Raw genomic sequence first — 12,937 nt, forward strand, 5'->3', positions numbered from 1 at the left:
TTGGACAGTCTTGGTCGTTGTGTCCTTGGGCAAGACACTTCACCCGTTTCCTGCTGGTGGTGGTCAGAGGGCCCGGTGGCGCCAGTGTCCGGCAGCCTCGCCTCTGTCAGTGCGCCACAGGGTGGCTGTGGCTACAGTGTAGCTTGCCATCACCAGTGTGTGGATGACTGGTTGTGTAAAGCGCTTTGGGGTCCTTAGGGACTAGAAAAGCGCTATACAAATACAGGCCATTTACCATTTATCCGATATACACCCACGAACTCCTGTGAGTTGGTGGTCGCCATTGCCATCATAAAAACACCAAAAGCAGGATTATTTCCCATAAGAATGGGAGGACATTATCCGTACTAAGATACATAAAACTTTCCTGATGACGCCTCAGCTCTTGTCCGCTGACATTGAAATTGTTTTTTTATTTGAAAGCAGATGGATCATGACAGAGAACACCGATAAAGAACAATCCGGGGTATTCCGCGCATGTGTGTGATGAGTATCTGGAGTTCTGCAGGGCGGTGCAGCAGGTCCGTTCAAAGTCAGTAAATGTGGGCCAGGCTTCACTCGTCGGCTACGCAGTCAGGTGTTTGTTGACATGCAAAGATACCGACTTAGTTCAGTTTGCTTTCGACTTCTTGTCGTGAGCGTTTCTGTTTAATGGCACAACGACGCTGTTCCCTTCAAACTCCAAACTTTCTTTTGCATGGAGCTTGACCTACATCGCTTTTATTCGTTTCCGTACACGAAGGATGAAATGATGATTAGTCCTTCAATGCGCACTTTGTTATTTAAGTTTTGTTGTTGCTGAGGCTTGCTGTTGAGCTCAGGCACTGATCATGGTTGGAGGGAGAGCGGCTGATTTGACGCCCACAACTGCTGTTAAAATCTTCTCAGCTGGAACAGCAGGCTGCGTGGCGGACCTGGTCACCTTCCCACTGGACACCGCCAAAGTCCGGCTACAGGTGAGGCATCAGGAAGCCCCACCCGCCTCATGGTATTTGCAACTATAGCCACCTCAAAATATTCTCGGTAATTAAGAGCTTTATATTTTATAACAAAAAGTGTAACACAATTCAGAATATAAAAAAAGTGGAAAAATTGGTGCACAGGAACACCCCCTCACCCCGACCCGGCTCAGCGTACACGTTATCGTGTAAGTGTTGTTTCCTGATTTCTTTCTTTCTTTCTTTTTAACATATTTGTCACACTCAAATGTTTCAGATCACCAAATTCCCGAAACCCCAAAGTCCGTTTTTAACTGATGATTTGAGTTATTAAAGAAACAAGTGTAACGTGAGGGTTCACTTGATGGAATCTCCCTGAATAATTAGGAACAGCACGATGGAGACAGTTAACTGTCTTACCAGCCTCTTTACTCTCAGCACACAGCAACAACAAAAACCAACACTTCCTGTGTGCCGCTGTCATCAATATTTCACTGGGCTCTAAGAAGCCAGGAAATGTTATACTCAGATCAATGCAGAAAAAACAACTAGGTAGATATAACACATACTTATTACTGCTTTGAACATGCATGTGTAAACATTCAAATGTGTAAACATGTAAATACCAAAACAGGTAACCACCAAATAGCTGCATAACTAGCTCTATAACCCTTGTAAACACCTCTTTGTATATCAAATTACCTTTAAATTTACTTCCACATTTTACACAAGATATCCAAACCTACCTTGCCTTGTGTGAAAATGTAAAATTTACTGTGACCACTCACATTTTTAAGAAAGCAAAGTTCAATTTCACTAGCCACACCCAGGTGTGATTACTGCCAGTCTAAAAAGTGAAGTAGGCTAAAATATGACACAATTCAAAGAAACAAAAAAACAAAACAAAACATGTAAAACAAAAAGTCACTGAAAGATATCAGTCTGGAAAGGGTTACAAAGTCATTTCTAAGGCTTTGGGACTCCAGTGAACCACAGAAAAGAACCCAGAACAACATCTGAAGAACTGCAGGCCTCACTTCAGCTAGGGTCAGAGGTATAGAGGTGAATGTGATGGTGTCGAGCTGCTTTGATGCTTCTGAGCGACTTGCTGTAGCTAATGGAACCATGAATTCTGCTCTCCACCAGAACATCCTGAAGGAGAATGTCCAGCAATAAGTTTGTCCCTTCAAACCCAAACACACTTGAGTTATGCAAGAAACACACTAGTGTTTTGGATCCTTGTCCTGCTCCTAAATGGTAAACTGACTGGTTCTTATATAGTGCTTTTTTACTCTGCTTTACACAACCTCATTCACCCATTCAAGCAAGCAATTTTTGCTATGCTTTTTCTATCTACAATTCACACACATTCATACTCCGATGGATGCATCGGAGAGCAACTTGGGGTTAGTATCTTGCTCAAGGATATTTGGCATGTAGACTAAAGCAGCCAGGGATGGAACCACCAATCTTCTGATTAGCAGATGGCCTGCTCTAGCACCTGAGCTATAACCACCCCAAATGGCCTTGTCAAAGTAGGAACTGGCGTTATCAAACTCCAGACTGAAATCTTATTGAGATGCTTGGGAGTTATTTGGAACAGGCTGTTAACGCCTGTTAAAAACAATGTTGTTTTTTTTGTTTTTTTACAGGCGTAACTAACAAAATTACCAGTGAGTGTCAGTTTTCCCAAAATCATTGAAGTTGCCATATCTGTCTAAGAGCATAAAAAATAACATTTATTCATAATGTTACCACATGAGCATTTTTAGGATACTATAGATATAGATTGTTGTCAGCCAATACAAGGTTACCTGTGTTTTGGCTGACTAGAAGATAAACTGCTTTTCATGTTGCCTAACTCCCTAGTTCAAGCATATGCTCAGAAATATCTCAACACGGCTGCATGTTACACGAATGTAACCTAACAATTAAGAAAGCAGCCTGATCACAGACATATGTGGACATTTTCCCTCTAAGTGAGGCAGTGAGGCTGATGGCACATCTTGAACCTGTTATTATGTTTCTTCAGGTGCAAGGTGAATCCAAGCCCTTAGTGAAAGGCCAGAGGGCGGAATACCGAGGTGTGTTTGGCACCATCTTCACCATGGTGAAGACAGAGGGGCCGAGGAGTCTGTACAGCGGCCTGGTGGCAGGGCTGCACAGGCAGATGAGCTTCGCCTCGATCCGCATCGGCATGTATGACACCATGAAGCAGCTCTACACCCGAGGCTCAGAAAGTACGTCTGCATCAAAACCACATCCTACAACTCAGTACACAGCAGTTTACAGCCAGTGTACTCCACCTCAGGAGTTTAACAACCACCAAACAAATTTAGCCTGTTAAACCTGTTGCTGGTCTTGAGCTGGACTTTGTATTATTTGCCTTGTTTGGATGGATTTATTGTTTCTGTCCGATGTCTCTTTATGTTATAATTTAGATTTTTTTTTTAAACAAACCTTATAATGGTGAACTTTTAAAGTTGGTAAAAGAGATCTTAATTTATGGCACTTCCTGGTTAAAGTAAAAATAAACATAAAAAAAAAACCCAAAATGAGCTTCAAATACAATTATTTTATGAAGGACTCACTGTCTTATTGTTTTGATTAATAATTAAAATTATCACAGCTAAAGATGGTACAGATGGAAAACAGAAAAAATCCTTGCAGGTGATCCAGATGTGCAAAAATTCCTTTACTGTGAGTTTGATGTCAGTGTTTCACAACTTTTAGGAAATACATGCCAGTCGGCAGGTATAAACATGTAAGAAATTATGTTCAGAAAGAGACGTTTAACTGATGTTTAGAGCAACTGGTTAGTTTAGATTTTTTTAAGATTTCTTAAGGGGCTAATGAGCTCAAACACTCCCTTCCTAATATCTGAAAATAAACTTCAGAAATTGAAAAGTCCTGATCATCTAACCGGAAATCAGACTCAGACTAAAATGAGTATAAGTCTAAACCGTAATCGCCTGAACTTGTTTTGCAGAAAATGCCTCCATGATGTAAGCCATGGAGAAAAAATGTCCTCTTTCAAGGAATGTGTTTATGCTGGAGGCCTCACCTATTCTAACTATGCCGCTGTGGCATTATTAAGCAATCCAGATTTCCACCCAGATCAACAAAACTTCAGAAATTAGAGACACAACAACACACCCGCTTGTTCACATTTCCATGTCCAACCCTCTCTTTCACTTTTTCTCTGGTTTTTAAACTCTCCCAAAGGCATAAGGACATCTGCCTGACCTTGATGAGGACATCTCCAAACTATAATCTCTAGCCTAGCTTGTTGCTTTATTTGGTGAAATTATCAATTAAACCAGTTTGAATGAATAATGTTCTACCAAAGAAAACAGTGTACGTCTACCCCAGTAGGAAATGATGCTTGAAACCTGAGAGAAGAGGATCTACCAAATAGAAAGTGAAATATTAACTCGCTTCATATTAAAAGCATAACTGAAATATTTTGTGCATTCAGGTTTCACTATGATTATTCGAACTGCACCAAGTTTGATCTCTAATTGCTGTGTGTGTCTTTGTTTGAGGCACCAACATGTCATAAATCAATTGCTTGCATAACAGATGCTGGACTCGGGACTCGACTGCTGGCAGGTTCCACCACAGGAGCGATGGCCGTGGCTTTTGCTCAGCCCACTGACGTGGTGAAAGTCAGGTTCCAGGCTCAGGCCCTGCGGCCTGAGAGCAGCTCTGTCAAGAGATACAGCAGCACGACTGATGCCTACAGGACCATTGCCAGGGACGAAGGTTTTAAAGGCCTCTGGAAAGGTATATTAAAATACACTCCACAGGGTTTAGGTGTTATTATTGCACAACATGACATCCCTAACACCACTGAGCAGCGGTCATCTTGTAGCAGTTATGACTTATATCATTATATTTCTCATAGATTGCCACAGGGATGATTCATGTCAGCCTCTGAGCTGTAACATCATGGTCAACAAAAAGGAAAAAGCAAAAAGCAAGGGTTTAGGGTCATGTTAAAAATATAAGCTCTGAGGGAAACAAAAGTAAAAATCATACTTACACAAGTTAGTGGCGCTTTTATGGTTTCTGCAGCCTAACACTTATGTTAGGTCACAAATTAGACCACAGGTGACTGACTTCAACTGACTTGTCCCCAGAATTTTACGGAGTCTTCTGTTGGCCGAGCATTTCTCAGAGAAACCTGCTGCCTTATGTGCAGATTTTATGTTGCAAAACAAAGATGTGAAGCTTGCGTTACTTCAGGCATCTGACAGAGAGCCCACAATGACCTCGGGATAAACCAGCACATTTTCAGATTAGTCTTCCTAAAGGGGAACCACAGTGATTTTACATGTGAGTCTTTTTCAGGTGTTCATGAAACTACTGTATGTTTGGGAAAATACTGTGTGGCTCCAGAAAAAAAGTGCTTCCTCTATTGACTGACAAAACCACACCAAGTGATTTGAATTTGTTTTGGTGAAGAAAATTAAGAATAATTTTTTTTGTGTCCTTTAACCATTAAAACTAGAATTAATTTAGACAATGCTTCAAAACAACGGTCCAAATACAGCAAGTACCCAGAGATGTTACCACGATGGCTGTTGAATGGCAAGACTTGCTTCCAGAGGGACTTGTGGATATTTTTTATAAATTAGCAGCCAGTGAAACTTCTACATGATCATTTTTTCCCCCTGAAAGCCCTAAATAAGTTGCACAATAGATTTTTAAGGAATAAGCAAATATGCCACAAATTTAAACTTATATTTACTTTTGTTTTTTATCTTCTCACTCCATTTTTTGAAAAAAATTTTTTGCAAATTTCTGCTGATAATGACATGAGTGTGCTGCTGAAACTGATTTAAAATGAGATGCTGTTAACTGTTGAGGCCGGTAGAAGAATTTCTTCTTTATAGCAAAGTGAAAATCATGACTGATTTTCATGACTGTTTGATGACAGCGCAGGATGTTTTTTAAGACTGAGTTCACCAGAGAAAGAAAAGTGTTCCTATATGTTTGCTGTTCTTACAGGTTGTCTTCCAAATATAACTCGTAACGCCATCGTAAACTGCTCTGAGCTTGTGACCTATGACATAATGAAAGAGCTCATCTTGAAGTATAACCTGATGACAGGTAAGTGCAAATCTTTCTAACGCTCTCTCCAGCGTCGGGTTTGTTTGTTTAAATAACAAATCAGTTTTTCCTGCAGACAACATGCCGTGCCACTTCACCGCAGCATTTGCAGCCGGTTTCTGCACCACGATTGTAGCATCCCCTGTGGATGTGATAAAGACACGCTTCATGAACTCAGTGCCTGGGCAGTACAGCGGTGCTGTTAACTGTGCTATAACCATGCTGATTAAAGAAGGACCAACAGCTTTCTACAAGGGGTAAGGAATGTATTTTTGAAAATCAAGCATGACAGAGTGACTCCTACACACATTCTTGTTTCATCTGATTTGTTTCACAGCTTTGTGCCCTCATTCCTTCGCCTGGGTTCCTGGAACATTGTGATGTTTGTGAGCTACGAGCAGATAAAGAGAGCTGTGATGAGGTTTCAGCAGTCCTGAAAATCTTTGCTCGGACCTGTTTGCCTGTTGGTTTGATACTGAAGCCATTGTAGCACAGTTATTGCTGTTGGTTTAGACCTTTTCACCCTCAGGAATAAAAGTGCACATCTAACAAGGAGAAACTGCAGTGATGATTGATTTTTTAAAAAAAGCATTTATTTAAATATTTAATAATTCTTTTCTTATATCTCCAAAAGCCCTCTTTTCACACGAGGCATTTTAATGTTTACTGGCACACTTGAACAGACGCACAAGACAAAATGCCCACAGTGCATTCTTTAAGTTGTATCTTTCTTAGGCAAGTGTATGCATTCATTGCCTTTGCTTCCAAGTGTAGTAATACACGCATGAATGGAGAAGCACAAAGCTGAATTTAGATGTGCAAGGTAACAAATGACTGTTGGATATATACTGACAGAACAGGTCGAACATGTTTCTGAGGCTGTAAAAAAGAATATAGGAAGTGCAAATGTATGTAAATATGTAGCCCAGAGTAATTATCCCATTTCATACTGAATTTTCCCAAAGCATACAATTAACACCTTTTGGAATGAGCAGCTCCTATTTTTATTTTTATTTTATTTCATGGATAAGGTAGAAATTTTTGTTTTATGTTAGGCCATGATTGAAACTACTGAGATAACATGTATACTCTACTCACACTCTTCAGAAAGGCATGTTCCTGGATACTAGAGAAAAGGGCAAATTGTTTATTATAACTGCAGATTCAGGAGGAACAACAGCTTTCATTCTGGTTGTGTAATGATGGGTCAGCTCTATATCATCCTGAGGTGCATGGACATTTGCCCACCCAGTCTACCTGTGTTTTGTAGGAGGTAAATCAGGAGTAAGGGTGTTGAGCAAACTGTTGTGGTTTGCTGCTTCACAATTCCAGCAATAAGTCGCTCATTCTCAGTGGGTGCTGGATAATGATGACCAAAACAAATAAGCCTCTTTTTAGTTACCGTGTTCAATAACCTTTTGCTTGGTGGCTTTGAACCCACCATCTTCTCTGGTCATATGACAAGTTATGCTAAAGTGTTATTATTTCAATATCTGCTCAAAATGCATAGATATATAATTCCGACATAGTTTTAGACCTTTATATAACTCAGATCAGTATTGTGACAGATCAGATTAAATGGGTTACATTAAATCCGACATAATATTTGTTTTCTAAAATGTCTCAGTCTTCATTGAAAACTTGAACACAGCACTCATAGCATATGTTTGCTCACTGGGTTTAAGCTACTGTGGGAAAACTCCCTGTAAACCTCATATATTTTCTGTATTTTGGGTAAAATTATTGCTTTGTGAGTTTTGTTGGGTTTTTTTTTAAGTGAATGTATTGCTGGGTCAGGGCATTTTTATCTCTTAACCTCTCTCTAACCTCATATACGAGGTTGACTGTGTGTGTGAGTTAGACTCTATGTATAAGTATACTGGTTCACTTGGTCTGTTGCACTTGTATGCCTGTCAGTTATGTCTAATGTATGGTTTATGCTTTGACCAACTGGACTGTCCTGTTTAAAGTTTTAAAAATATGAATAAAATGTAGATGAAATAAGAAGGCAGTAAATAAAAGGACAAGATTGTCTATAGGGGGGCAAATGTTGACCCACACACGTACACAATGAACCTCATCATGTGTTACTATATACCTGCTGTACTACTGGATGCTGTTACAGATACTCTTCTGTATAATCCCCCATGAGACCTTTCAGGGAAACAATACAGAGATAAAACACCACCTAAGTGTGAGACTCAAGCCAGTAAAAGACTTTTCAGGCTAGAGGATGCAAGCTCCTACAAATATTTTATGATAGTTCATCTTTCTTATGCCATTTGTATCATTCTTGGTGTGTATACAAGCTTATTAACAAAAGTATCCACATATTCAAACATAATCGAGTTTCCTGCCAAACAATACAGAGACACGGAGGTGAACAGCACAAAACAACCAGCTGACAGACAAGAAAATTGCCCAGTTTGAGTCTTGCAGGACAAAAGACGCTGCTGACAAAGATGAAACTGAAGTCTGTGCTGGAACAAAAGCTCGTATACATGGTCCACCTTGCTAATCATCTCCATGGCTGAACTGGTATGGCAAAGTGTGGTGGACCACATGGCACCCTGGCTAACCCTAATGTCCGCTCAGGCGAGTCCATGTTGAGCCAAAGCAGGACATGGACTCGTTGGTCTTTTATCAAAAGACTTTGAGCGTGGACATCATCATGAAGGAAGCGTTGTTTGTGCTCCTTCTCTGACCTTGGCAGGAGTCTCTGGGCATAAATGGCTGCAGGTATCGAGTGTCAGTGAGCAGTTCAAGTTCACCACAGAGAAAACATTACTGTGTTCTAACCAGTTTATAATTACTGACGGCGTTTACAGTAAAATCACCTTAAGTTAAAACTCTGTAATCAAAATGATCAAAGTTTGTTACTTGGAAACAAAAAACAAACTTGCTGATGTCCTTTGCATTGATTTGGTTACATGCCAACATCCACCGCCTTCTTATTTAAACAGGCTAAAAGCTCAGAAGCATTTTTCCTCCTGTTATTGTTGGTGTGGTTTACCATGTTAAAATAGTATATCTGCAGTGTATGGTTCTAAGGACACTTGTTTCCAGCACTGAATGAATAAAACTTGAAATTTTTCATTATGAATGGCATTTTCTTTTCAGTTATGGAAACAACCTCCATATCGATCACCTGAAATCATGTATCATGTGCAAGCAAAACAAAACTTTAGAAAAAGTAAACGGGGCATGGTTCATATGCCTTTCTAATGACTTCAGATGCACACAGCCACCTTTAAATGAATAGAAAAGAAGTCAGCTAGATGAGTTGAATTTTGCCCTCCAGACAGAACTGTCATCAACATCACTTAAAAAGTGCTTCAAAAGATACCCTTCCGTAAGCTCAGCAAGAGTGTTTTCTCATAATATTCCACTAATGGCACTAGCACTGAAAGCTGAGTGGTATCCATTATATGCTGGCTGTGAGTTAAAGACACAGATCTGGTGTGCAAAAGATTAAAAAAAGAAAAGAAAACGCTACCTTTCAGGATTTCAAGGTCTTCATAGAGTTGTGAGGCTTCAAAAAATGTGTAACTCAAAGTACAGCAGGAGAGTAAATACATTAGGAACTGTTTCTGAGGGGAGTTGGATGATCCCCCCCCCCCCCCCCAAAAAAAAAATAAAACTCTGAGCTATGAAGCGCTTTATCTTTAGTCACTTTGCATTTGGTAGCTTCTTTAAAATGTCCATGTTAAATTTGTTGAGGGTGATTTAAGTGGCTGGTCAGTCATCAGTCCAAACAAACTGAAAATTAACTAATTCTGGTCCCTGCCCAGTTAACTAGTGGTCTAGTCCCCAAAGAACCCCTTTCTGCAGAATAAACAATAAACCTGCTGAGTTTTTTTCTGATATAACTGAATATATTCTTCTACCCATGCTTTACTGTTTTTCAATATTTATTTTATTTATTTATTTATTACAACAAACACATTAATCCAGACTAAATCTGATTAAAAATCCATGACTTCAGTGCGGTGCTGGTTGGTGCCTCCTCGGCTGCATGTTCAGTGGCTGAAGACGGATGGGTTTGCGGCCTCGGAGGTGCACTCCCATTCGAAGGAGCTCATCCTCATCAGAGCAAAACAGCGAAGGCTGGATGCAGGGGACAGTGTTTATGTGGGCGCCAAGCACCAGTAGGAATGGAGGTAAGACAGCAGCTGTGGTCAAACTGACCTGCTCAGGAAGGCCCAGAGACAAATAGTGAGCCTCACTGAGCCTTTGTGCTGTTTTTGTTTCATTTCGGATTATCTCCTGCAGGTTCTTCATCAGGACCAACCTGATGTGGTGGAGTTTCTGGGAGCTGACAAAGAGCTCCAAAAAATCTTGTATTGCTGTCTTTCCATCTGTAAACCTCTGAAACAGTAGCTGTGAGACAGAAACACATACAGAAGGCGTTTTGCAGAGCACAACTTGGCTCCAGCATCAATCTGAAATGTTTGTGGGTATTAAAGTGGGAAAAATTTAGCTTGCTGTTCATATATATTTGGAAACTGACACAAGTTTTGTTTTTTTAACTGTTTAATGAAACATATTCCAATGGCAGTTATATAATGGACATGGGCATACTGTCTAGACTCTTAGCTTTCATTTGAAGGTATCAACATTCAAATTGGATGAAGGGTTTAGGAGTTTCAGCTCCTTAACATGTGCCACCCTCTTTTTAAAAGAACCAAAAGTAATTGGACAATTGACTCAAAGTCTATTTCAAGGGCAGGTGTGGGCAATTCCTTCATTATGTCATTGTCAATTAAGCAGATAAAAAGCCTGGAGTTGATTTGAGGTGTGGTGCTTGCATTTGGAAGGTTTAGCTGTGAACAGACAACATGGGTCAATGCAGGTGAAACAAGCCATCCTTAAGTTGCTAAAATAGAAAAATTGTGGTTTTGTACAAAACTAAAATTAGAAAAACATTGTCTCTGTCCAAATACTTTTCGACCAAACTCTATATATTTATTGTGTTTTTAGGATTATTTTTATAATGGGATAATAGTTTGCCACAACTTTGCCAGACAGAGTGAACATATTGAGCCAATGCAGGGATATTACTCCTGAATTAATATAAATGTGAAAAAAACAAAAGAATCCTGTGTTTTGTTTATTTTTTTTATTTACTTGGCAAACCTTTTATTCCTACAGATCTTGATCCTGCAGATCTTTCTGATGTAATCCAGTGAGATCTAGTTACTATCGTCTTATTAACAACAAGGTATTTGAGTGTGTTGTTTAAAGAAAATACTTCACTGATCACAGATCAACAAAGTGGCTCTGCAAATTATTAAAAAAAAACCCAAAAACATTGTTTCCTCACCTCAGACTCCTCCTCTGCATGTCTGATCTTGTTCAGGAGACACCAGTGAGCATAATGAACACTGTATTTTTCTGCTATAATGAGAAATGAAAGTGTTTCAGCATGTTGTCTAAATAGTTTTTGGACAGACAAAGAAAATCAGACCAGAAGGGATTTCACTTACCGAGTTGATCTTGTTTGGCCTGAATGATGCTTCTGAGTTTCTTCAGCTCCTTGTACTTCACTGCAAGCAGCAGCTTTGCATCTCTAAATTTGGGTTTCTGGGTAAGATTGACTTTGGCCAGCTTTTGATTTGAAATCCGTGTCTTTTGCGCAGCCTGCTGGAGCCTCTGAAACTAAAAAAGCACCACATCTTGTTTTAGAAACAAGAAATGAATTAGTGCTGTGCTTTTCCCCTATATGTGCAAAAGTAAACAACAGCAGACCCCAGATGTTTGATTGATTAATCAACTGGGAGGAATGTATTAGTCGCTATTATAATGTTTGTTTAAATCTCTTTTTTAAAGCAATAAATATTAAATACTTGATAGTCAAAGATTATAAAATGGAAGAGGTTCTACTGTGAATTTATAATGAAAATAATAATTAGTTGATGATTTTATAACACTGACGAATAGTAGGACATTGACAGGGACCATTTTTATGTAACAAGTATGAATACTTTTAATATTTCTTAGAGTATTTTACTGTGTGCCATTAGTACTTCGCAGAAGTAGAGTAACCTACTTAACACATTTACCACCCAATGCCCTCAATTAACCATGTTGGTAATTACGAAAAGAATTTTCTCCGTGTCTTTATTTACATGTGTGCACATTATATTTGTAATTTTAACATATAATTATTGTTTTTATCCATCAATTTTGGAATAAATTTGGAGTAACAAATTATAAAGCATATTAACATTTTTCTTTTTATTAAGATGCCAAATTACAGTTATTTACTTCACTTATTTACTTCTCGGAGATCTCAAGGGTGCCGGCTCAAATTTGGGAAACGTGGTCTAATGAATTTGTTAAGCGCTGCACTTTTAAAAGAATCCGAATACTTCTTATTCGTGTTAGTTTAAACATCTTTTTCACTCACCTTTTCACTGCTCCTGGCCATGTGAGTTATTTTGTCCTCGTCTTCCAGCAGCTCTCGCAGCTCTTTGGTTCTTCGGACGCCGAAGTGAAACTGGACCGGCAGAGACATGCTGACCGTCCGTGCTCTGGATGCTCTCTGTCTCCTCAGTATAACACCTGCTGGCTCCTGAAGCGTCCTTCGGGAGCTGTTGATGCTGCATTCAAAGACAGTCAGAGGTTATACTACTGCAGAACTTGTGGAAGTAAACATGAATCTTCCTTTGAAAGTTTGACATCCTGGAGAAAGAAATGTTTTGTATTTTTTGTTGTTGTAATTTTTGCTACTTTCTGCCGAAAGTAATAATAATAATAACTTTAGTTATTGGTTAAATAATAGCCAATAACTAAATTGGTAAAAATGCTTCTTTAAGCTTGTGTGAACCTTTCACACAAAAAGGTCTGTGTGGTTTTCTTTGGGAGTGTCTTAAAACTGAGTT

General features: G+C 39.3%; 2 protein-coding genes across 2 annotated transcripts; one reads left to right on the plus strand and one right to left on the minus strand.

Moving 5' to 3' along the window:
- The first annotated feature begins 442 nt into the window (after positions 1 to 442).
- LOC120737187 (mitochondrial uncoupling protein 2-like) lies at positions 443 to 8,124 on the plus strand. The gene is made up of 6 exons (XM_040037746.1): positions 443 to 956; positions 2,971 to 3,178; positions 4,521 to 4,724; positions 5,952 to 6,053; positions 6,130 to 6,310; positions 6,391 to 8,124. The coding sequence occupies exons 1-6, from the start codon at positions 831 to 833 to the stop codon at positions 6,488 to 6,490; spliced, it is 921 nt and encodes a 306-aa protein (XP_039893680.1). The 5' UTR covers positions 443 to 830; the 3' UTR covers positions 6,491 to 8,124.
- Positions 8,125 to 9,708: 1,584 nt separating this feature from the next.
- LOC120737188 (vacuolar protein sorting-associated protein 37C-like) lies at positions 9,709 to 12,616 on the minus strand. Its single transcript, XM_040037747.1, has 4 exons — positions 12,463 to 12,616; positions 11,540 to 11,711; positions 11,377 to 11,450; positions 9,709 to 10,433 (listed from the first exon to the last, which is right to left on the minus strand). Exons 1-4 carry the CDS (start codon positions 12,568 to 12,570, stop codon positions 10,035 to 10,037), a joined length of 753 nt encoding a protein of 250 aa, XP_039893681.1. The 5' UTR covers positions 12,571 to 12,616; the 3' UTR covers positions 9,709 to 10,034.
- Between the last annotated feature and the right edge of the window lie 321 nt (positions 12,617 to 12,937).

This window comes from Simochromis diagramma, unplaced genomic scaffold (assembly GCF_900408965.1).
Source record: "Simochromis diagramma unplaced genomic scaffold, fSimDia1.1 OVJJ01000463.1, whole genome shotgun sequence".
Classification (NCBI taxonomy): domain Eukaryota; kingdom Metazoa; phylum Chordata; class Actinopteri; order Cichliformes; family Cichlidae; genus Simochromis; species Simochromis diagramma.